Consider the following 26,010-nt stretch of genomic DNA (forward strand, 5'->3'; position numbering starts at 1 on the left):
AAGACAATGCTACTGACCTCTCATTACTCAGTCAGGAATTCATGGGAGTTACTGGTTGAGATAAGCTGAAGATAAAGCATGGATCATTAAAGTAACACACAGATTCACTCTGAGAAAATACTAGATTTCAAGGGCTTAAATCCAAACCACTGACCTCATCACTAATCATCTATATTAATCAGCCCAGTTAGGAGTTACAACAAAAATACCAGTGGATTCTTCTTTCAAACTACCTGGTGTACTAGATTTCACTACTCAAAATCTGAGGATTCCTCTATTTAAAATCAGAAGATTTCCTCAAGTTTTCATTAGTTACAAAACAGTTATGCTTCTTGTATGAGCAATAAGAGTAACAATCTATTCAACACTGTATGGTATTTACCTTTCTAGCCTTTAAAAAAAAAATCCCATTTTATGTTTGCTCAATATAAAAAAGAAAGAAAAATTCTATATCAGTTGTTCAGGTTCATATAAGATCTAATTGCCTCATACACTATAATTTTGCTACCGGTTTACAATTAGCATGCATTTCTCATGCATGAGTTGACCCAATTACATAACAAATTTTGCCTTTGGGGATTTCTCTTGACTGCTTGTCTTCTGTCCACCATACAACTCAATTTCACACCATCAGCAGCTTGAACATGGCCACAGTCAGTCTCTGTCAAAGTGATTTATTTAAATTACAAACAGAGACCAGATCCCCAGACAATCAACTCTACCCTCATGCTCACCCTTTATACTCAGTGTACCTTTGAATCAAATCTTTTAATAGACCATAGACACTGCTATTCAATTATTAGGCCATGTTTATCTACAATAATCTAATATTTTTGAAGCCAACTCACAAAATCTTAGGGAACCAAATCAGCAGTATCCATGTGAGCTTATTGATGGGCATATAATTTATTTTGCATTCTAAGAAGTCAATGAAAAATTATGTAGCTATCCCAAAAAAAACCTAAAAACAATTACATTTCAATATCAAATTACAGACAGACTCTTTGCTATAATGCTAAAAAAAAAAAAAAAAAAGAAGGGCTTCAACCTGAACTTTTCTTGTAAAGCAAGGAAGCATTTCTGGGTATGCTAAATGTGAAAATAGTAATAAAAGGGGATATTTGGGAAACAGGACAGATAACCATAATGATAGATGCTACAGGTAAGGGACTAAATATAGAACAGGTGAAAATTCTATTGTCTATGGGCCAGTGATTTAAGGAAAGGGAGTTCTAAAGATTCCCACTGAAGTCAACATACATAGGTGCACTTACACATGCACTCATGTGCACACAAACACACACACACAACACACACATACACACATACACACACTTGAATATTTCTTCTGTGAGTCAAGGCACAAATCTTGACAAATCACATAATGGTATACTTACCATTTTAGTCACTCTGTAAAATACAAGATTTGTCATCTGGGTCCTTTTTTTCCTTCCCCTTCATACAATATTTCTCCACCACCTGAAATAAATTAGAAAATAAACATCTCGATTTTATCTACAGCACTAAGATTGTCACAGTCTCTAGGGGTGGAACTTCATCATTTTATTTCACAATTTATCCCCAGACTGTCTCAGCTAATTGAAAATGCAGTTTATATTAGTGTGTAAACAGAAAAGCACATCAATACTCTTCTCCAGGCTGGACTGAGTCCCTTAGATGTCTGGGGGTGATTCTGCCTTACTATCCTGCTGCAGATTTCCTGAATGCACTCCTTATAAACTTGAAGGTGGTAACCACGTGAATTAGAAACTGCCTTTACAATTATGCCAGAACTATAAGGACAACAGAAGAAAGACTTTTTTTAATGTTCGAAGTCACAGGAATTCCTCAATTCATGTTTATAAGTTGTAATTTAAGAACGTTTTTCTAAATATCACTAAGTAAAGAAAATGTGAAAATGTACTAAGACATTTCTGCCATTCCTGACTTTATACTCTAGAACTGGGGAGGTGGGGTAGGCAATCAGACATCTTCTGGAATTTCATGGGAAAACTTTTTTATTTGGGGAACTAGTTCTTTTTTTCACTCCAACCACTCCATAAATTGTGAAATCTTGCCTCTCTTCTTATTCTTTCTGCAGCTATACTAAGAGAGAAATATAGTGGAAGAATTTTAAATTGCAGCATTTAATAAATCTCCCAGATTCAATATGTTGGCATTATAGACTCCAAAAGAAAGAAGTTAAGGTTAAGCCCGCTCTCACCCTTTTCATTACACACAATTTCAAATTTACAGTTGTATTTCATCCCACACCTTGGTAACACACGCAGACTAAGTAGGCATTTCCAAATGATTTCAAGCCTTTGACAAATGAATATGAGAATGTCTGAAAAAAAATTTCATAACACTAACACAGTAACAAGCAATCAAAAATGCCCATTCATCCATAACATATTATCCAAAACACCTAGGAGTTGTCATTAAATCCACTGTATTATGTCTTTATACTTTCCTTAGTCCAAAAGGGATTAAAGGCAGTTCAGAAAGATCTGGACAATATTCTAAGATAAACCAAATACAAGTAAGGAAATGAAGCAAATGGAAAAATAAAGATTACAAATACCCTGACTTAGTTAACATACCTACACCAACCTATTTTAAACCCAGAGCTCAAATCTCATATCCCTTGTGATTTTCAGGATAAATCCACTCCATCCCAGCATCAGGAGAAGACTCTGGTGTCTCTATCTGACCTTCTTCCTCCCAAAACAGACACACAATCTAGGCCACGTTCAAAAACATCTGTCTGGATTTGGCCAATATATTTCAGTGGTTTGGGTTTATCTGAAAGTAATGCAGAAAACTGGACTAGTCAAAATACCACCTTTCAGATTAGCCCATGTTTCTTACAGAAAAAAAGATCCTTGAGTAATATGGAAAGCCTGGGAGGTCATAGGAAAAGTTCATGAAGTTGTACCCTCATAAATGAATAATAAACTCACTAGACCTCAGAATATTTAACAGCTTTTTTTCTCCAACAGTAAATCCCTAACTTCTTGTGCACTGTTGGTGGGATTGTAAATTGGTGCAGCCACTATGAAAAACAGCATAGCAGTTCCTCAAAAAATTAAAAATAGAACTACCATATTATTCAACAAATCCACTTCTGGGAATGTATCCAAAGGAAACAAAAACACTAACTCAAAAAGATATCTGCATTCTCATATTCATTGCAGCATTATTCACAATAGCCAAGACATGGAAACAACCTAAGTATCCACCAATGGATAAATGGATAAAGAAATTTCAAGATGTATATAAGTATGTATGCACACACACACACAAAGAAATATATTATTCAATCATAAAAAAGAGAAAATCCTACCATTTTCAACAATATTGATGGACCTAGAAGGGATTATGCTCAGTGAAATAAGTCAAATAGACTTATTGACAAATACTATATGATCTCACTTATATGTGTTACCTAAAAAAAAAAAAAGAAGAAGAAGAAACAAAAAACCTGCACCAAACTTACAGGAAAAAAGGTCAGTTTTGTGGTTACCAGATGGGTGGAGAGAGGGCAAACTGAAAGAATGTGGTCAAAAGGTACAATCCTCCAGTTATAAGATAAATTAGTATTAGATATGTAAAGTACAACATGATGATTGTGGTTGACATAGCTGTATATTATACAAGAAAGCTGTTAAGAGAGTAGATCCTAAGGATTCTCATCCCAAGGAGAGCTCTTTTTTTTCTTTTCTTTTTATTGTATCTGTTTGAGATGATGATGTTATCTAAACCTACTGTGTTAATCATCTTACAGTACAGGTAAGTCAAACCATCGTGCTGTACAGCTTAAACTTATACAGTGATGTATGTTAATTATTTCTCAATAAAACTAAAAAAAAAATGATAAATCTCTAACAGTAATATTATGAAATTTATATTTTCTTCCTGCTATCTAAATAGTAATATGCCTCATCATGGCTAAAAGAACTACTTATAAGACTGCTATGGTTGATAACATCATGACTGTCGCATGTGTGTGTGTTAGCTCCTCCGTCACGTCCGACTCTTTGCAACCTCATGGATTGTATCCCACCAGACTACTCTGTCCATGGGATTCTCCAGGCAAGATTACTGGAGTGGGCTGCCTTTTCCTTCTCCAAGACTGTTGTATAAATTTGTTTCAAAAGATGTTATCTAAATTCCATACTTTTTAAAATCACCACTGTCTACCTTATAGGTTAAGATTAAGATACTTTAAACAGTATTTTGTATATACTGCTATGTATATAATAAACATAAATTTATACATACCTGTGTTATAAGGGTTTTTGCGTAATTAAGAATGGATCTGCAAACAGCCTCTGGTATTGAATAAAATGTATATTCCTGCTAAGGATAAAGGTTGGTGAAATGATCAGTTCTTTTCTTATAAAATATGAATACTGACTTAATTTGAATATAAATTAAAAGGCTTACCTTTGAATCAACTGCAATCCTTATGTGAGTTGTCACAGGGATGTCTTAAGTAGAACTGTTTAGTTCTTTTTGAAATAAATTTGTGATAGTTGAAGATTTATGATGTAACTTTGTTTTATGCAACACTTTTTATTTTTTAAAAAAAGGTTCTCCAAAAATAATCCAAAATCAGAAACATTACTGAATGTAACTGCCAGTGAAACATATCTCTAATTTGCATTTTAGAAAACAAAAATAGAGTTTGATTTAAGGAAAGAATGAAGGGGAAGAAAAACGATGGAGGCAATCTTCAGTATTCGTGATCAGTGGGTTGTAAGGATGGGGTGGAAAAAACTAAGGAACAGAAGCCTTGAATCCTTAAAATTCAACTCTTTCTCTTCAAAGGAAAAAGTCCTTGCTGAAATAAAACGCCCATTTAAAGAGCAAACAATGGATAAACCTTAGAGAATATGGCAAAAAAAAAAAAAAAGTGTCTCTGTCTCTTACTCCCTAAACAAATTTTTTAAATATCATATAATTCTGTTTTTGAACTTTTGACAAAATTCATTCTCAGACTGTATGCTATGATTTTATCTGCAAATTGTGACTATATGTAGGTACATAACAAAGACAGCCAAATACCAGTGAGTTTAAAACAACCTGCTAACTAAACATTTCCCAGAAATCAATGCTACATAACTTAAAACATTTAGACACATAAATTTTGGTGACTGTACATGAAACACACAAAGTAGACTTCTTGTGAAAAAGTGTATGTCTTGCATATTTGTTCATACTTTTATATAATACAAATTTTCATTTATATTTCCTCTGGAGTACTTAACATTGAATTAACTTATTTCTAGAAAAAATGCATTTTGACACACTTCATATAATAAAGAAACATAATTACCACTTTAATAAGTACTCAACACTTTTTGGTCCCTAATATGTTTTGAACTTCTGCTAGTTTCAATTTTCTTTTCCAAGGAAACGCTATTAGCGAACAAAACTCAGCTTTCAAATCCAAAGCAACTTCATATGTAAGTGTTTATTTCAGAAATTAGATGCAATATGCCACTTCAACAAACACCTAATTTAAAATATGAAATCTTGAATACATACATTGAGCAAACATGAGATTTCTCCAGATACCTAACCTTGTATGTATATTCTGTATGCTTACTCACCACAAAAAATTAACTGATAGGCTTTAACATTTACCTATACAAGTTCTATTCTGGAAAAATTTTTTAATTGAGAATCATTTAAAATGAAATAAGACGCTGTTACAATAACATCTCTTAATAGCAATGACTATTATTTCTAAATACACAATTAATTTAATTAAATTGATTTGCTAGATAAGTCAATTTACTTGATAAACCAATTAAATAAATTAAAAGTGTATTCAGAGATTCACAGGCATAACTCAGAAATATTGCATGTTCGGTTCCAGACCAGTTCAATAAGGCAAATATCACAACAAAGAGAGTCGAATTTGGGGGTTTCCCAGTGCATCTAAGGAGAAGGCAATGGCTCCCCACTCCAGTACTCTTGCCTGGAAAATCCCATGGATGGAGGAGCCTGGTGGGCTGCAGTCCATGGGGTCGCTAAGAGTCAGACACGACTGAGCAACTTCCCTTTCACTTTTCATTTTCATGCACTGGAGAAGGAAATGGCAACCCACTCCAGTGTTCTTGCCTGGAGAATCCCAGGGACGGGGGAGCCTGGTGGGCTTCCGTCTATGGGGTCGCACAGAGTCGGACACGACTGAAGCGACTTAGCAGTAGTGCATCTAAAAGTGATGTGTATACTATACTGTCATCTACTAAGTGTGCAATAGTGCAACACGTCTAAAAACATGTTGTTGTTGTTGTTTAGTCGCTAAGTCATGTTTGACTCTTTGCGACCCCACGGACTGCAGCATGCCAGATTTCCCTGTCCTTCACTATCTCCCGGAGCTTGCTCAAACTCATGTCCATTGAGTCGGTGATGCCATCCAACCACCTCATTCTCTGCCGCCCCCTTCTCCTCCTGCCCTCAATCTTTCCCAGCATCAGGGTCTTTTCCAGTGAGTCAGCTCTTCACATCAGGTGGTCAAAGTGTATCTACCTTAATTTTAAAATATTGCTTAAAAATGCTAAACATTGTCTGACAATACAGGGTTATCACAAATATTCTATTTGTAAAAAAAAAAAAAAAAAAAACACATTATCTGTGAAGTGTAAAAAAAGTAAAGCACAGTAAAGTAGGTATGCCTGTAGTCACTGCTATTAATGTTAGGCTCTTGATAACTGTGATGAAATCATAGGGAAGCAATTCATAGATGAACCTGGCATATTTTCTGAGGATACCAAGTACTGCTGGCATCTTACAGCAACAAGAACACTTCCAAGTTGTCCAATTTCACTTTCTCACTGGAAATACAAGTCAGGGTTATTAACATCACTGAACAAATGGTCACCTACGTTACTGATTTGTTCCTGAGTCCTCTTCAGCCTCTGTAGTTCAGGAGTGTCTGTAACGATGCTGAAGCCCCTCCCTTTGCTTTCTTCAAAATCTCTTTTGTACTTGACCTAACAAAATTAGGAGTGAAAGAAAAAAAGAAAGAAAAAGAAAAGTAAACAAAAGAATCATAAATTCCGCTCAGGATCGTCAGAGGCCATATAAGCTGCTAAAATTGGAAGCAGCATCTCCAGGAACAGCTCAATTAGCAGGTGGTACAGTGACTAGCGAGACTGCTTCGTTTGTGTCCCAGCAACCACGTTGTGGCCTTAGGCAAGTTACTCAACCACTCTGCACCTCGGTGGTCTAATTCATAAAACGATGATAATGACAAAAATAACAGTATTTAAATGTGTTGTTGTTTAGTTGCTAAGTCATGTCCAACTCTTTTGCGACCCCTTGGACTGTACCCCACACCAGACTCCTCTGTCTATGGGATTCTCCAGGCAAGAATAACGGAGTGTGTTGCCAATTCCTTTTCCAGGGGATCTTCCTGATTCAGGGATCAAACCTGTGTCTCCCACTTGGCAGGATGATTGTTTACTTCTGAGCCGCCTGGAAGCCCTAGTATTTAAATAACGCTCTTTAATAGGTTGAAAGATAATATTAAATGTCTTAGTTCACACACTGAGCCCATAGGAAACAAGCAAGTGCTCCATAATAGTTATTATTATCATCATTAACAGTTGTAATAAAACTGAAAAATAAATGTGGAAAGAGAAAGCTAAATCTTTCTTTTTTGTTTTGTTTTGTCAGTGACAAAGTATCATTTTGAGCCTGGACTGCACTATGGATGAGGGAGACATACAACATTATCAGCAGCAGCCCTGTCCTAACAAAGTTTTCATTTTATTTCATAAGGCAAAGCATATGGGTATGATTATACAGTGTTTAACTGCCAAATGTTGAATATGTAAATGCTTATGGAAATATTTATAAAACAGGCCACACCCAGAGATTAAAAGGCTTCAAGCACATGCCCTTGGCATACTGTGTACTGAGGTACCAAAGTTTTTTTCAGCCTTTAAATATATTTCTTTCTAATTACAGCCCAGTAAGGCTGAATTTTACAGTTTCCTCAGGGAACTAGAACAGCCAGTGCTTAATCTTACTAGGGTCCCATATCCTGTTATTAGCATAGTGACAATAACTGTGACACCAGTTAAATGCTCTGCTTGTTTAATAACTGAGATGGTTACATCACTTGAACTGTTCTTATTTCTTTAAAAGCCTAACTATAAAGAAATATTGAAACATATTTTTGATAATTCATATAATCCCCATTTCACTTTCATAATCACCAGCTTCAAATTAAAACATATTAATAATCAATGCACCTAATTTTAGCACCTAACAGATGATGCTGTCAAAGTGCTGCACTCAATATGTCAGCAAATTTGGATAACTCAGCAGTGGCCACAGGACTGGAAAAGGTCAGTTTTCATTCCAATCCCAAAGAGAGGTAATGCCAAACAATGTTCAAACTACCGCACAATTACACTCATCTCACACCCTAGTAAAGTAATGCTCAAAATTCTCCAAGCCACGCTTCAGCAATACATGAACCGTGAATTTCCAGATGTTCAAGCTGGTTTTAGAAAAGGCAGAGGAACCAGAGATCAAATTGCCAACATCCGCTGGATCATCAAAAAAGCAAGAGAATTCCAGAAAAACATCTATTTCTGCTGTATTGACTATACCAAAGCCTTTGACTGTGTGGATCACAATAAACTGTGGAAAATTCTGAAAGAGATGGGAATACCAGACCACCTGACCTGCCTCTTGAGAAACTTGTATACAGGTCAGGAAGAAACAGAACTGAACATGGAACAACAGACTGGTTCCAAATAGGAAAAGGAGTACGTCAAGGCTGTATACTGTCACGCTGCTTATTTAACTTATACGCAGAGTACATCATGAGAAACACTGGGCTGGAGGAAGCACAACTGGAATCAAGATTGCCGGGAGAAATATCAATAACCTCAGATATGCAGATGACACCACCCTTATGGCAGAAAGTGAAGAAGAACTAAAGAGCCTCTTGATGTAAGTGAAAGAGGAGAGTGAAAAAGTTGGCTTAAAGCTCAACATTCAGAAAACTAAGATCATGGCATCCGGTCCCATCACCTCATGGCAAATAGATGAGGAAACAATGGAAAGAGTGGCTGACTTTATTTTGGGGGGCTCCAAAAATCACTGCAGATGGTAATTGCAGCCATGAAATTAAAATACCAACCTATACAGCATATTCAAAAGCAGAGACATTACTTTGCCAACAAAGGTCCGTCCAGTCAAGGCTATGGTTTTTCCAGTAGGCATGTATGGATGTGAGAGTTAGACTATAAAGAAAGCTGAGCGCCGAAGAATTGATGCTTTTGAACTGTGGGGTTGGAGAAGATTCTTGAGAATCCCTTGGACTGCAAGGAAATCCAACCAGTCCATCCTGAAGGAGATCAGTCCTGGGTGTTCATTGGAGGGACTGATGTTGAAGCTGAAACTCCAATACTTTGGCCACCTGATACGGAGAGCTGACTCATTTGAAAAGACCCTGATGCTGGGAAAGATTGAGGGCAGGAGAAGGAGATGACGGAGGATGAGATGGTTGGATGGCATCACTGACTCGATGGATGTGAGTCTGAGTGTACTCCGGGAGTTAGTGATGGACAGGGAGGCCTGGCGTGCTGCGGTTCACGGGGTTGCAAAGACTCAGACACGACCGAGCGACTGAACTCAACTGAACTGAATAATTAATGTTTAGGGTAGCTAATAAAAAAATGTTTCTGCAATCGTTACTTTCTGTATAAATTTGAAAAGTCTCCTTAGCTGAGCATGGAATGACTGTTTTTGTTGAGTCATGTTTGTTTTTAAATACTCAGTGCTCCCAGGCATTACTGTCCTTGAGGCTACTGGAAGTTTTCCTTTATATGAAGAGCTTAAAAGAAAAAAAAAAAAAAAAAAATCCCAGATGACAATAAATAAAAAGATACACATACTCTCATCACTTTTAGCCTAAGAATATCTAATTTTTCCTCCACATTTTCATTTAAATGTCTAAAAGTACTAAAATCCTTACTTTATTTCCATAAGTAAAAGGTCAAATAAACTGCATTATTTTTCTGCTACAGAAAATACTGAGTGAGATTAGCCTTCTAACCCTCAACCTCCCAGCATGTGTGAAGATGCACACAGGCACATTCTCAGGGTTTTGTGCCTAACTAAGCAGGGAAGCCATTTAGCTTTGCTTGAAGTAAACGCTAGGGCGCAGAGCAGTTATAGAAGTAAGAAAGATGGCAACGTTACAATAAGAGCAAGGGGAATGAAGAAGTAAGAATAAAAATCTAGAAGCCAAGTTTTAACATCCTTAACATCCATTTCAGAGAAGGCACAATTACATATTCTTTTTGTGATGAGCTTGGAATTTTGTATGTTTTTTAATGGCAATTTCCAAAGGAAGAACTGAAAAGAAAAACCATTAAATTCCAGAATCATAGCTTTCAAGTTAATTACCATTTAAGAGTCCTTTCCACATTCACAAGACACATAAGAGTCATCTGATTGGGGCTTGCCTCGTTAAGTGATTAGTTTTAAAGAATATACAATTATCTCCATAATTGATTTGCAGAGTTTTTAGATGTTTAATCCTTTTTTAATGGAGTGACCCACAACCATACTCAGCACCAACACAAGCACCAGTCCACGCAGTAAATCTTGACAGCTCACAGGGAGCTTTTGAGCCCTTCATCAGTCCCTCTCTTTTCCATACTCCCAGCCACTTATATCCTATCTCTCTACTTAGGTCTAATTTTAAATATTATATCTGATGGTCTGCCAGGTATGCATAGTCTGATTCTGAGAGACAACTGGATACAAAAATAGTAGATGCCAGGGGCCGGGGGCAGGGGTTGCAGGGTAGAGAGTGGGGAATGGGGAGTTAGTATTTAATGGGGACAGACTTTCAGTTTAGGAAGGAGTTCAGGAGATGGATGATGGCGAGAATTGTACAATAGTGTGAATGTACCTAGTGCCACTGAGCTGTACGGTTAAATATGGTGAAAATAGCATGTTTTATGCAACATTCACCACAGTAAAAAGCTTTTTTAATTAAAAAAAAATAAAAAGAGCTCAGAGAACAGAGAGAGGGAGAAGATGTCTCTTTTCGGTTGTAGATGTCTCCTTTGCCCTCACAACATGACCCCATCCAACCAGTGAGCACCTGCACTCTGCACTCAGGAATCAACTCATACACAAAATCCAGTGTGTGTCCAAGAATCTGAGACCTGGGACTGTGGTAGAAACTCATGGGAAAGGGCTACTCTTTCTCCATGGTCTGGCTCATTTCATTGCTGTTCAGGATTATTGTTCAACCCCACAGATTACAGCATGCCAGGTTTCTCTGTCCTTCACCATCTCCCGGAGCTTGCTCAAACTCATGTCCATTGAGTGAATGATGCCATCCAACCATCTCATCCTCTGTCATCCCCTTCTCCTCCTTCCTTCAGTCTTTCCCAGCATCAGGGTCTTTTCTAATGAGTAAGCTCTTTACATCAGGTGGACAAAGTATTGGAGCTTCAGCTTCAGCATTGGTCCTTCCAATAAATATTCAGGATTGATCCTGAAAACCAGGATGGACTGGTTTGATCTCCTTGCAGTCCAAGGGACTCTCAAGAGTCTTCTCCAACACCACAGTTCAAAAGCATCAATTCTTCAGCGCTCAGCCTTCTTTATGGTCTAACTCTCACATCCATACATGACTACTGGAAAAACCATAGCTTTGACTAGACAGACTTTTGTTGGTAAAGTAATGTCTCTGCTTTTTAATGTGCTGTCTAGGTTTGTCATAGCTTTTCTTCCAAGAAGCAAGCATCTTTTAATTTCATGACTTCAGTCACCATTTGCAGTGATTTTGGAGCCCAAGAAAATAAAGTCTGTCACTGTTTCCATTGTTGCCACATCTATTTGCCATGACGCGATGGGACAGGATGTCATGATATTCACTTTTTGAATGTTGAGTTTTAAGCCAGCTTTTTCACTCTCTTCTTCCACTTTCAACAAGAGGCTCTTTAGTTCCTCTTTGCTTTCTGCCATAGGGGTGGTGTCATCTGCATATCTGAGGTTATTGATATTTCTCCCGGCAATCTTGATTCCAGCTTGTGCTTCATCCAGTCCAGCATTTCACATGATGTACTCTGTTTAGTAGGCTGTAAAACTGAAGTTGCTGGCCCTCATTTGGCCACTACGCAATGATGATGAGGCCAACACAGAGGCGAGCAAAACCCCAAGAGTGATTCCCAACATCATTCAAGCACCTGAATCTAACTCTTCCTAAAGCCAGAACCACCAGGCTTACCAGATGAGTGAGCTAATATCTCTCTCTTCAATAACCAAAAGAATTCTGGGGGAGGGAGGAGGGAGGAGGGTTCAGGATGGGGAACATATGTATACCTGTGGCGGATTCATTTTGATATATGGCAAAACCAATACAATATTGTAAAGTTAAAAAATAAATAAAAGAGAAAAAAAAACAAGAATTCTGATTAATATGCCACCACCACCATGCCTACAAGGTATACACATGAACAAAAAGGTTCCCAGAAATACTGACATGTGAATTTCTCCTTGTTTACTTCTATGCTTTGGTTCTATTTATGACACATGACTTGGGAGTTTATAAAAATAGGGGATTGTATCAGAGAAAGAGCCTGGACTTAACATCCCATCCCTGTCACTTACCAGCCACCTCACAGGTCTTCTAGCTTCTGTAAGCCCAAATTTCCTCATTTTTAATTAGAGAGTCTGGTAATATCTTAACTAATAAGGCTGTAGGGACTAAATGAGGTAAATCACAGGGAGGAATTTTAGAATGTATGAGGCATTTTGTGTGTGTGCAAATGTCCAGTATTATCATCATAATACTGGTTTAACCTGACTTGAAAGGATTACCTAATATCTGTCATGAGACATCAAAAAGCATAGTTCTATAACAATCAGATAGATCATGGTTAATAAAACCATATGATTCATGTCAATGTATGGCAAAAACCACCACAATATTGTAAAGCAATTAGCCTCCAATTAAAATAAATAAAATTATTAAAAAAAAAACAATCAGCTATTAGTCTACATTTGCAAATTTTACTATTATTCTAGGATAGATACTTATTTTTTTATTGGATTTGTGTGAATGATCAGACTCCTAAAAAACACCTTGGATGTGTCATCTGGTGACCACACAGGTGAAGATGAATCCTGAACCCCATCTGTGCAGGTGCTGGGTGACAATCTGTCTCTGCCAAGAGGAATGCCGCAGGCTCTGCAAACCTGTAAGAACTATGTGAAGAGGGCTCTCATAAGATCACTCAGAATTCCTTGTCACTGACAGAGTGATTCTTACCCTCAACCCCTGGGAAGCATAATGAATTTATTCATTAAAGCTCAGCACCAGTGGTGATGCTCTGTGTGCTGGACAGGTCTTCCCCAGTCCTGAATGTCATGGCTTTTCATCTCCTATTAGAGCAGTTATCACCCTGAACTGCAATCACAATGGAGTCACAGTCCCTGCTCTAGAACATGTAGAACTCAGGGATAAGGGCAAACTTTTATTGAGCTTTGTGATCCAAAATTGTGGCATAGCACCTGACCTGTGCAAGTTGATTAACAAATAGTAAAGAAAGGGAAGAAGGGAGGGAGCAGAGGAGAAAGAAAGGGAGTAGGCACAGACAAGGGAAGGTGGCCCAGATCTAGAAATCCAAGTGCTCTGTTCAGTCACTATGTCCAACTCTTTGCAACTCCTTGGACTGTAGCCCACCAGGGTTCTCTGTCCATGGCGTTTTTCAGGCCAGAATACTGGAGTGGGTTGCCATTCCCTCCTCCAGGGGATCTTCCAGATGCAGGGATCGAACTTGCATCTCCTGCATTGCAGGCAGATTCATCCCACTGAGCCACCTGGGAAGCCTAGATGCAGAAGAGGAACCTCCTATTTGGGCACTGAACTTGGTTCCAACTGGCTGAAGAAACAGGCAGAGCTGGGAAATCAAGCTACGAAACACAGATCCAGATCTGATTTGGAAAGAAATTGCTATTCATAGTGCTTATCTTAGTCCATCTGGGCTGTTATAACAAAAAATGCCATTGACTTGGGTTGCTTATAAACAGCAAAAATTTATTTCTCATAGTTCTGGAGGCTGAAAAATCCAAAATCAAGGTACGAACAGACTCAGTGTCTGAAGAAAGGCTGCGTCTTTGTTCACAGATGGCCATCTTTCCACTGTAGTCTCACATGCAGTGGGGGATGAAGGAGCTCTCTGGAGTCTCTTCCATAAGGGCACCAAACTCACTTATGAGGGCTTCACATTCATGACCTAATCACCTCCCAAAGGCTCCACTTCCTAACATCATCACATTGGAGATTAGGTTTAAACATGAACTTTGGGAGAATAAAAACATTCAGTCCATCCCAGCACTGCTATATATTAACTCACTCAACATGAACTCAACAAGTATTCACTGAACCTCATATCAGTTGCTATTACAAACTCCTGCTCTGTCCCTTTTCTTTCCTTCAGTATTGGATTAAAAATTATCATCTCTGGTCTCTTGTCCTCTATCCTGTTAAAAAGTATTTTATAACGATTCTACAAGTAACAATGGTGAATTATTCTAGGAATGTCATTCTCTGGAATGTCCTCCCCAAATATTTACATATTTAATCCTTTGTTCATTCAACAAATACTTACTGAGCAGCTACTATGAGTCAAGTATAGTTCCAGGGGTGAGAACAACACAGCAAAGAAAGCAGTAACTGACCTCTGCCTTGTGGAGCTTACATTACAGTGGAAGAGAAAGAAAAGACATGAGATTTATATAATTTGAATAAATGGTGCATGAGCGGTAAGTGCTAAGAGAGAAATAAAGCAGGAAGTGAGGTGAGGAGGATCAGGAATGCTGCCCTTTTAAAGAGAGCAATCAGGGACAGCCTCGGTGAGAAGGTGACACTGAAGTAAGATCAGAAGGAGGTGAAGGCTGTATGTGAGCAACAACATGCTGGGCTTCTGCTTCATGCTGGACTTCAGGCTCTTTCTGGCCAATGCTTTAGCCCACTGAAGTGAGCAAAACAGAGGCAGCAGACCAGCAAGAAGGTAGGAAATTTTGGTCCTCTCTCCCCATACATGCACGTTCATGTCCTGCTCTTTGTGACCCCATGGATTGTAGCCCACCAGGCTCCTCTGTCCATGGGATCTTCCAGGCAAGAATACTGGAGTGAGTTGTCATTTCCTCCTCCAGGGGATCCTCCCAACCCAGGGGCTGAACCCACATCTCCTGCTTGGCAGGCAGATTCTTTACCGCTGAGCCACCTGGGAACCCCCCTCCCTCCCCAGTTGTCCACTGTTAAGAAAAATGTTCCAGGACCACAGAAGTCAGGGAGACTTCCTGGGCCCAGCCTGAGAAGCTGGCCTCCTTGGGAGACCTAGCCAGGTGAAATGCATCTCTTGTCAGAAATGGCAGGAAGGACCCAGGAAGAGGGAGTACAGAATCCAGACACGGCTGAGTTCAGCGAAAGGACGCGCAGTGCCTGGGAGGCAATGCGGTTTGTTTCCCGTATGCTGATCCCTTCAAGACTAAATAAACACATGTTGAAAATGCACTCTTAAACTCAAACGATCCATGTTGTTGTGCGGCAGAAACTAACACGACATTGTGAAGCAACTACCCTCCAATTTTTTTAATGAACTAATTATATTAAATTTTTAAAAATCAAATTCAAGAAATATACCCAATGGGCAATGTAAATTGCCATATTTTTCTTCAGAAGTATCTTTAAAATGTATTTCAAATACTGAATGCTACTACAATTGACATGCTACATACACATGTAAATGAATATGTACACACACATAAACACACACACATTTCTCTTCCTGTATTACAGATCAGAACCCTAAATCAAGAACCAAAAGACCTAAATTTAAACCCTAATTCTGTCCTGTGATCTTTTATAATTTGTTCAGTTTCTCTAACACTCTTCATCGTCTGCTATAAAACGGAAAAAGGAAAGGGAAAAAAAAAGTAACGTGCTACATGGTGTTTGGAGGGTTAACATAAATAACGTGGAAACATCAAGCAGGGACATGCCCTTACTAGGTCCTTAGCGAATATTAGTTTACTCCTTCTTAATAAATTTTAAAAATGACCTTTATTGCTTATGTATGATCGTTTCTGCCAACATGTGCGTGCTCAGTGATATTCTGTGTTTGGAGTCATCAGTAAGCAACACTCACAAGTTCAGACACGGAGAGCCTGGAAACCAGGGCGGTTTGGCAAAGCTTAAGAAAAAGGCTCACAATGACTGAAAAGGAAAACTTAAAAATCAAAACAGTGAACGGAGCTATCAACTGAATTATTTGCTAATTCTGAGATATAAGTTCTCTCCCCCAATGCCATAATTATTAATCTTATAATAAACATAAATAAATGAAGAAAATGAAAATGACTAATGAAAAAGGTCATTCTGAGGCAGAAAGTCATCTCTGATGGAAAAAAGCCAAGTGAACCAGAGACTGGTAAAATGCTAAATGATGAACCAAGAGGAGATTAAGTGAGATCTTAAGGTGGGCATGTCCTACAGTTCAACAGGTCTACCCACAAGTATGTTCCTCTCTAAAGGAACCCTTGCCCATGAGCAGCTAGGAATATAGACCAACATGTTCAATATAACATTTGTATTATCCAAAAAAAAATGCAAACAACCTAAATATCCATCCACAGGAGATGAATAAATTATCATATATTCATAAAATATAATATTATCCAGGAGTGAAAATAAATGAACTACAGATACATGGATCCATATGGCTGAATCTCAGAAACATTTTGGTGAAGGAGAAAACAAGCCAGGAATACACACATATGGTGGTAAGTAAATGGGGGAAGAGATTCAGTAAGCATAACATCCAGAAGAGCTGTGAGGAGACATGATCATGGAAGGATGCCCTGGGAGCTTCAATGTTCACGTGACGTTCAAGTTCTTCATTTGGAAGGTAGATCCATGTGCAATCCTTTTATTATCAAGATGTAAAACTTACACGGATGCTCCATATATTCTTTTGTACTGATCAAACATTTTACAATAAAAGTATTTTCAAAGAACACAGGGACAGAGTTTTAAAACCTCGGATGAATAGGGGAAGCTGAATTTACCAGAGGATAAAGAAAAGTCATGAGCAAGAAAACAGAAAAAGAATCTCAGAGCCAGGAATCAGCTGATACTTCCAGTTAGCTTACAGACAAGGTTTGGGTTTTCCATTAAGTGGCCAGTGACCTAGTCAGCGGCCAGTGTAGGCAGAAAGTTAGTCTTTCTAAGTTTCTTTGTCTTAATGAAGCTGTTTTACTATGTTGGCAAATACTGAAATGAAGCAAAAAGGCAGGAAAAGAGAACTTGAGAGAGGATTAAAAGGTTTCCAAAAGTGGATTAATGAGCAATGGTAGCAGTACAAGAGGATTCTTGCTGAATCACAACAGACCAGAGGGCTAAGAATCCAGGGGCAGAAGAGGAAGCAAAAGGAGAATATTATTTAGCATTAAAGCAGCTTACTTGTCCAAAAAGGTTTAACAGAAGACTAAAATCTACAGGCATATTTATGACTGATTCATATTATTCTGCTCTTTATCTCACACATTTTAAAGTCTCCATCTGATACAATAAAATCAATGACCAGTTTTATGATCTTTCATGCCACGATGAATACTTTACTTTTCTTCCAGGTGAGACTGGGGAGAGTCATGTCATTTTCCAACTACATGCAAAATTCTTAGTTTGATCTGCAAAATTCACTCAATTATGTACCATCTTGTATAGTTCAGTAGATTTCAAAGTACTGGAGAATGTGTACCATATGCTTCATTCTATCTCATCACATTCTGCTTGGTGCTAAGCATATATTAAAAGCTTAATAACTATTTCATGATTGATTACTATCCAGTTTTGTATTTTTAATGCCTAAAATGCAGAAAATTGGCTAATCTCGCGATGCTAGTTGGGAATAAAACAACTACAAAGGAAAATCTGATTAAGGCCTTTTTTTTATGGTGAAGTTAATTTTAACAAATGTTAAGTCAAATAAGCTCCAAAGTGAATTTGCTTTCTTATAAATTAATCTCATAATTTGTAAATTTATGGTTAATTAAATAGAATTAAAATTTTAATTACCTTTTTAAACATAATTAAAAGGCATTAAAAATAATTTTCATAGATCTCTAAGCCTTCAATTAGCTTTCCACTCTATGTGCAGAGGTACTTACTAAATAATTACAGATTTGTCAGTATTCTAAGTATATTCACAACCCAACTTCATCAGTTTTGTAGTTCCTCTACCTTAAAATCACTAAAGTCTAAAGTTTATTCTAAACAAATACTCTGAATACATAATAAAAAGCACATCTTAATTAATTTATCAGTAAGCTGAAAAAATTAAAAATCACCCCTAAGACATTAACGTGTAGCTTAGAGGTTAATAGCCCAGGTTAGAATTTTTACAAACTCCACTTCTTAATAGCTGTGTGACCTTAAACAGGTTACTTAACCTCTGTAAGCCTCAGTTTCCCCAAGTGCAAAAATAAGCATAATTGTGGTATAATACTGACAACACGTTTGTGAGAATTAGCTAAGATGATGATAATAATGCCTGCCATGTACTAACTCTCTATTACATTCAGGCACCGCACCAAGTGTTTATACATCACATGAGCAAAGCCAGGGTGGGAAGGCTGGCAGGCCATGTGTAAGGAGAGCGCAGCACTCAATTCCCTTAAGTTCGTGTTAACTCACGGCACCTGAGTATCTAGAGAACGCTTCCTACTGCACGGGCCCAGCACCATGTCACCTGTACCTGAGGGCTGCTTCAGTCTTTTGAAGATCAAAATAGAATGTGAATAAATAAATAGAAATGAAAATATGCTTTATCTATCTATATCATCTTCAGACAAATCCTAGCAGGGACACAATTTAGTGCTTATTTTTATTGCTGAAGGAAGGGAGTTTGAGGAGGTGAGAGAGCTAACAGGAGGCAGAAGTCTCTCTCTGGCATCTCCCGACATTGTCTTTCAATTCATCAGACAATGAAAAAAATGCCAAAATGAAAAAATCCAACTGAAGACATATATTAATACAAACAATGTCCTATAAACAAGCAAAGAGGAAAGTGGAAGTCATTGAATATTTCTTAGGGTGCCAGAATATCTGCATAAATTAAAATTTTAGCCAATTCATTATCTGTAATGGAACCTGTGGTGCCATAAAAGGGACAAAAATTATCACCCCAAGTAAAGTTTTTTACAGTTCCTGTTTTTCACCCAAAGTGTGTTTTCGGGTATTTCTTTTGAAGGAAACAATTATTTGAATTTTCTATTACTGAGGACCAGGCCAGGGAGAAGGCTGTTGGTACAGGCGGACCTTGGGGATACTGTGGGTCCATTCCAGATCGCTGCTATAAAGCAAATACCACCATAAAGCGAGTCCCATGAATATAGAAGTCACGTTTACACTACACTGTAGTCTATTAAACATGCAATAGCAGTATGTCTAAAAAAACAATATTCATACTTTAATTTAAAATAGTGTGTGTTAGTTGTTCAGTCATGCCTGATTCTTTGTGACTCCATGGACTGCAGCCCACCAGGCTCTGTCTATGGGATTTTCCAGGCAAGGATACTGGAGTGGGTTGCCATTTTCTTCTCCAGGAGATCTTCCCAACCCAGGGATAGAACCCTGGTCTCCTACACTGCAGGCAGATTCTTTACCAACTGAGCAATACTTTATTGCTAAAAAAATTGCTAACCCATCCTCTGAGCCTTCAGTGAGTTATAATAGTAACATCAAAGATTACTAATTACATATCATCATAACAAATACAATAATGGAAATGTTTGATATATTGTGAGAGTTACCAAAGTGTGACATGGAGACATGAAGCTGAGCAAATGCTCTCAGAAAAAACATGGTGTCAACACACTTGCTTGACATGGGGTTGCCACAAACCTTCAATTTGTAAAAAACTCAGTATCTGCAAAATGCAGTAGAAAAAAAAAAAGCACAATAAAAAGAGGTATGCCTGTAGTGATGGGACTATTGGTTCAAACCAAAAAATCATATCTACACTGATAGAGAAAACTGGTGTGCAAAATATATACACAAAATGCATGTTTCAGCAAGAATCTCACAATAGAGAAATGCAACTAATCTACCAAACTCTGCCTATGAGTTATGGATTACTCTGGGGAGTTCATTAAGTATTTGGTGATGATGATTAACTTTTCCAGGAAACTAAAGTACCATCCAATTAACTATTCAGGTACTAAAGAAGCAAAAAACAATTAATATTCTAATACCTGATTTAGTCCTGAAGAGTAATTGACTCACAGAGTCTAATTCTTGCTGATTTATGTTTCCCTGTTACGTTTTAAATAACATATAATCATTCAGACAATTCATGAATTTTGATTTCTGGACACGTGTTCTCTTAACTGTTAATCCTTTAGAGAGAGCCAGTCTCATCCCATTACATGATTATGATTTTTTTAAATATAAACAGTCTAATTCACACATAGAGTAGAATTTTATTCAAATTATTTTGAACCAGACGATATCATGAAAGGTTAAATTAAGGAACGAATAATAAGTTACAATAGGGAACATTCCTATGTGTATATTCTGATTTATAAAACATTAGAAGCTGGGGCAATTTCCAGTTAGGATAAAGGTAATTAGCAAATTGGTCATTCAGAAAAGAAAGCTACCTTCAAACTACAGTAAAGAAATGAAATAAGGATAAAAACGGGAACCAAGAAAATGGAAACAAAGACAGCTGAAACTAACACAAAACAGTTATGAAAGTGAAAATAACCTGTTCTTAATCTCAGAGTCACAGCTGATGAAAGTGACAGATGATTCCCCACCCCCCACCACTGTCTTACATGTTCCTGCTTCCTAACAGATTGATAATGTCATTAAAATTGGCCTTAACAACCCTCCCACACCTGCAATGGCATTATCCACCAGGCAACACTGACTGTTTTTCTAAAAGAAAACACGCTTCTTCCACTTCTACAAAACTGGGGAGAAAAGGAAAATAAAAACTATAACACAGCAAAAACAAAGGAAAAAAGAATGCAAAAGAAGAATAAATCTAAATACATTATATACTTACTATGCACACAAATGACACTGAGAATAGCTTCAAAGATAGACAGTTTTTGCAACCCAGAAAAACCCATGGATCTCAGCAAGGCTTTTTCTTTGTGTGTGGTATGGTAGAGGTTTACTGGGGTGGGGGGGACACCAATTATTTCTGCAAATGTCAGTTGCCCGGTAACTACATTTCCGTATGAAAACAAACTTTTATTTCGTAGGTGAGGTTCAGGACACTCAGGCCAATACACAAGTCCTGACCATCACTGGTTGAATCCCTACCTCCACTCATCTCCATCAGCAGTCTTAATAAATAATAATAAGAAGAAGATTAAATCCTTAACACAAAATTTTATTTAAAACATAAATTTCCTAGAAATGTTTGCAGGTTATTAACATACTGATAATACAACTAGAAATGTAGTCCTAATTCAGGTTTTCCACAGGGAAGAAGCTATGATAAATAAACACCCGAGTGGTGCTGAAGAACTAAGTGAAGAATTATGGATTCTTACGCTTCTTAGTTAAGAGTGAGAGCTTCACACTGATTACAGGCATCAGTTTTGAGAAATGCTGGCTTGCTGCCTCCCTGCTATGGAATAGCAGCTATGATTTATTAAAGAGCTATTGTATAAGGTATCAGACATTATATTAGGCATCTGACAGACCATCCTGCTTCATCTTCAAAATCACTCTGCAAAGAGATATCTTTTTACCATTTTGTACGGATAAGAGACGTAGTGGACATTATTGTTTGGGTCCACCCACAACCTCCTTCTTCTGGGTAATGGTCCCAAGCCTCATCCACCCATGCAGTTCTTCTCAAGAACTGTCATTTCCCTCTAGGACACACTTCCTTAACCAACCGAGGATCGTCCCAAAGGCAGCCAATCATCTGGCCCAAGCTAGTCCAAGTCCATATGTTTCGGAGGTTTGCAGTCTTGGGACCCAAAGTGTAGAATGAGTCTCTTCCTCTGGCAAGTAAAACTCTAAGGTACAAAGCCTTGGAACTATCAACAGCCAGGTTTGCCACCACCAGAACCCAGAGGGGCAATTACACCCCATCTGCCAAAAGAGAATCCCGGCCTGGTGGCATTTGAGTCCTGATCCACACTGTTCCTAATGTTCAAACAGGCACATTCTTGCCCATGGATCTGTATACTCTAATATCCTCAAAAGAAATCATCATTTTGTTCAAGTGAATGAGAGTTGCATTTTCCATTTCGTGAAGCCCAGAATCCAACCTAATACAAGAAACTAATTTAGAGATGAAGACACAAACCACATATATATACTATCATGTGTAAAACAGATAGCTAGTGGGAAGCTGCTATATAACACAGGGACCCCAGCCTGGAGCTTTGTGATGACCTAGAAGAGTGGGATGGGAGAGGGGAGAGGGGCTCAGGAGGGGGATATATGAAAGTGAAAGTGAAGTCGCTCAGTCATGTCTGACTCTTTGCGACCGCATGGACTGTAGCCCACCAGGCTCCTCCGTCCATGGGATTCTCCAGGCAAGAATCACTGGAGTGGGTTGCCATTTCCTTCTCCAGGGGATCTTCCCAACCCAGGGATCAAACCCAGGTCTCCCGCATTGCAGGCAGATGCTTTAACCTCTGAGCCACCAGGGAAGCATATATATATATATTTTCTGCCATACAGTGATGTGAATCAGTCAATTCTGATTCACATCACAGTATGGCAGAAACCAATGCAACATTGTAAAACAATTCTCCCCCAATTATAAAAAAAGACAAAAGCCTAACATCACATTCTGGTGAGCTGCAGTCAGGATCCAAACCCACATCTGCTGCCTCGGAGGCCTTTGCTCTTCTTTTCCTATCATACCACAAGATAGTAATTTGAATACTTTGAAAACTTTAAAGATCTTCACTTCAGCTCAGTTCAGTTGCTCAGTCGTGTCTGACTCTTTGCGACCCCATGAATTGCAGCACGCCAGGCCTCCCTGTCCATCACCAATTCTCCGAGTTCACACAAACTCACATGCATCGTGGCAGTGATGCCATCCAGCCATCTCATCCTCTGTGGTCCCCTTCTCCTCCTGCCCCCAATCCCTCCCAGCATCAGAGTCTTTTCCAATGAGTCAACTCTTCACATGTGGCCAAAGTACTGGAGTTTCAGCTTTAGCATCAGTCCTTCCAAAGAAATCCCAGGGCTGATCTCCTTCAGAATGGACTGGTTGGATCTCCTTGCAGTCCAAGGGACTCTCAAGAGTCTTCTCCAACACCACACTTCAAAAGCATCAATTCTTTGGTGCTCAGCTTTCTTCACAGCCCAACTCTCACATCCATACATGACCATTGGAAAAACCATAGCCTTGACTAGACGAACTTTTGTTGGCAAAGATCTTCACTTAGATTTAAACAATTTTGATGTAAATAATCATTATTTCTTTAAGAAGACTATATTTTAAACAACAGTATAAATATCTTAATTTTTAAATTATCTTAAACGTTACATACATTAGGCAGTGTGTCTGTGTGTTAGTCACTCAATCATGTCTGCCTCTGCGACCCTAGGGACTGTAGCCCACCAGGTTCCTCTGTCCATGGAATTCTCCAGGCAAGAATACTGGAATGGGTTGCCATACCCTTCTCCAGGGAATCTGAATCTTTAATGGTTATGAACATCATCAGTTAGATGTTCAGTAGATATTCATCAAATGAGTGAGTAGAAAACTAAGGTAACCACTTCAAGATGAAACTTTAATATGATGACCTTATTAAGCATCAACTTAGAAACGTGTGTAGATGACTCAATACTTTCACTTTTAAATTCACTCTAATTTCCAATGCAAAAAAATATCAGATACTAAGTAACTGAAGAAAATCCCAAAATGTAACTTAAATGTGATCATTTAAAAAGTATTGCATGTCTGCACATCAATTAATATATTATCTTGGTTATATTCCTATGAAGGTTCATGATTAAGTATCATTTTATGATGCTATAGGTATAATCCTATTCTTCCCTTGCTGATCTAAAAGTCTCCTCTTTGGTCAAAAAACATTAATGGAGTTTGGCTGAGTCCATTTCTCAAAAGGACAAAGGAGAACTTCCCTCGTGGTCCAGTGGTTAAGACTCCATGCTTCAACTGCAAGGGGCATGTGTTCAATCCCTATTCAAGGACCTCAGAGCCTGCATGCCGCACCATCGGTAAATAAGTACTATCTTTTTGAAAGAAGGACAAAGAGTCTTTCTTGTCCCTCCAGAACGAACATCTTAAGAAGAAATAGCATTTTTCCTTTGTGATGTGGGTTTTCAAGTTACAATGAGAAAGGGAAAAAAATGTAAATGGAAGAGAGCGGCCTGTTTGAGTTGATATGGATAAGTGTTTTAACATCTCTTAATAATTCTAATTTTGGAATGTTGTTCTGCCTGAGCCCATGAACGTCTCACTTATTTCACAGTCCGGGAGAGTGCAGCTATCTGAGAAACAGGAATAAGTTGGCATTGCCAGGGAGCCAGGTGGTTCCACTGTTTGGAAACCATCTGGTCTGAGTTTTCTCTTTGTCAGCACCATCAATACTTCAGTAGCAAGAGCTATTATAGGGATTGTGTGTGTTTCATTTCTTTAAATAAACTCAAACAAAACTACTCTGAATATAAATTCATTATTTCTTTGAATTGTGCTTGCAGAGCATAATGAAACCCTTGTCAAGACGAGTTACACTTGAATGCTTACATTCATTCCACAACTTCACAAAACCAAGTGGCAAAATACTGGAAGTATGCCTACAACTCCAGCAGCCTCTCTTGATCATATTCACCTTTAAGGGGATAACTATTGTCCACATGCCTCTGGCAAAATGGAGAAATTCTTTCTGCTGAGGTAGATGCCAAGGCAAAGCTACATATTCTATGTGGACAGTTTTAGATATCAGGATCACTCAGAGACAGTTATTTAATCAAAGAAGTAAAACACAGAAAGGCCTAAGAAACTTAAACCTATTAATCCTAGGCTCAATCGACTCTTCATCCAACAGTCGTTGTTCAGTCACTAAGTCATGTCGGATTCTCTGCGACCCCACGACTGCAGCACGCCAAGCTCCCGCCCCATCCTGCACTATTTCCCAGAGTTTGCTCAGATTCACATCCACTGAGCTGGTGATGCTATCTAACATCTCATCCTCTGCTTCCCCTTTCTCCTTTCTCTTTCAATCTTTCCCAGCAACAGGATCTTTTCCAATGAGTCGACTCTCTGCATCAAGTGGCCAAAAAGACAGTATGCCAAACCAGTGACAAAATCCATCAAATCATGGCCTGGACTGCAGAAGACAGGACGATAAATGTACTGCAAAGCACAGGGCCCTTACCTCCACCAAAAAGAAAGGGTCATTGCTTACTAAAAATACCAGGCTCTCTGTAATACATATATGTGAGCAGACACTGGCATTAATAAACCTTGTCTTCTAAGACCTTAATCTCAGCTTCAGTTAAAGATAAAGTTTCCAGACCCAGATGTTTTTATCAGAATACCCAAAGTCAAATCTCCCTAAATGCCAGCATCCACCTTCCAACGGCAGGCCTCCGTTTCACTGCCCTTTAGATAGAAGCTGGAAGTCACCATGTCACATTCACTTAAGAAGGGACAAATTAAAGAGGTTAGAGTACTGACCTAGAGTTAAAAGAGAAAGAAACTGAGGCCAGAAGAGGTTTTACTTTCTTCTATCAGCAGGTCATCCTCAACCCCCTTCTTTGCAACAATGTTTGACTTGTCAAAATTGCTTTGCTGCATCTGCACCTGACATCTAAATCATTTGACAGGCACATAACCTTATCAAATTTCCAGTTATAGTACAAATAGAGGTAACAAACCATATCCACTGAAACTGATAACAGCTCACACAAAGAACTGCAAAGCTGTGATTGCA

The 26,010-nt window shown here is 38.3% G+C and overlaps 1 protein-coding gene across 2 annotated transcripts in view; it reads right to left on the reverse strand.

Moving 5' to 3' along the window:
* Positions 1-26,010, reverse strand: part of NEBL (nebulette) — a 378,681-nt gene that overhangs the window by 167,657 nt on the left and 185,014 nt on the right. For both annotated transcript variants that reach the window (XM_061435961.1, XM_061435960.1), the window contains exon 4: positions 6,900-7,007. In XM_061435961.1, the coding sequence (XP_061291945.1) occupies positions 6,900-7,007 (108 nt within the window). The remainder of the gene's footprint in view (positions 1-6,899; positions 7,008-26,010) is intronic.

The sequence above is a fragment of the Bos javanicus genome, chromosome 13, assembly GCF_032452875.1.
Source record: "Bos javanicus breed banteng chromosome 13, ARS-OSU_banteng_1.0, whole genome shotgun sequence".
In the NCBI taxonomy this organism is placed as follows: Eukaryota; Metazoa; Chordata; class Mammalia; order Artiodactyla; family Bovidae; genus Bos; species Bos javanicus.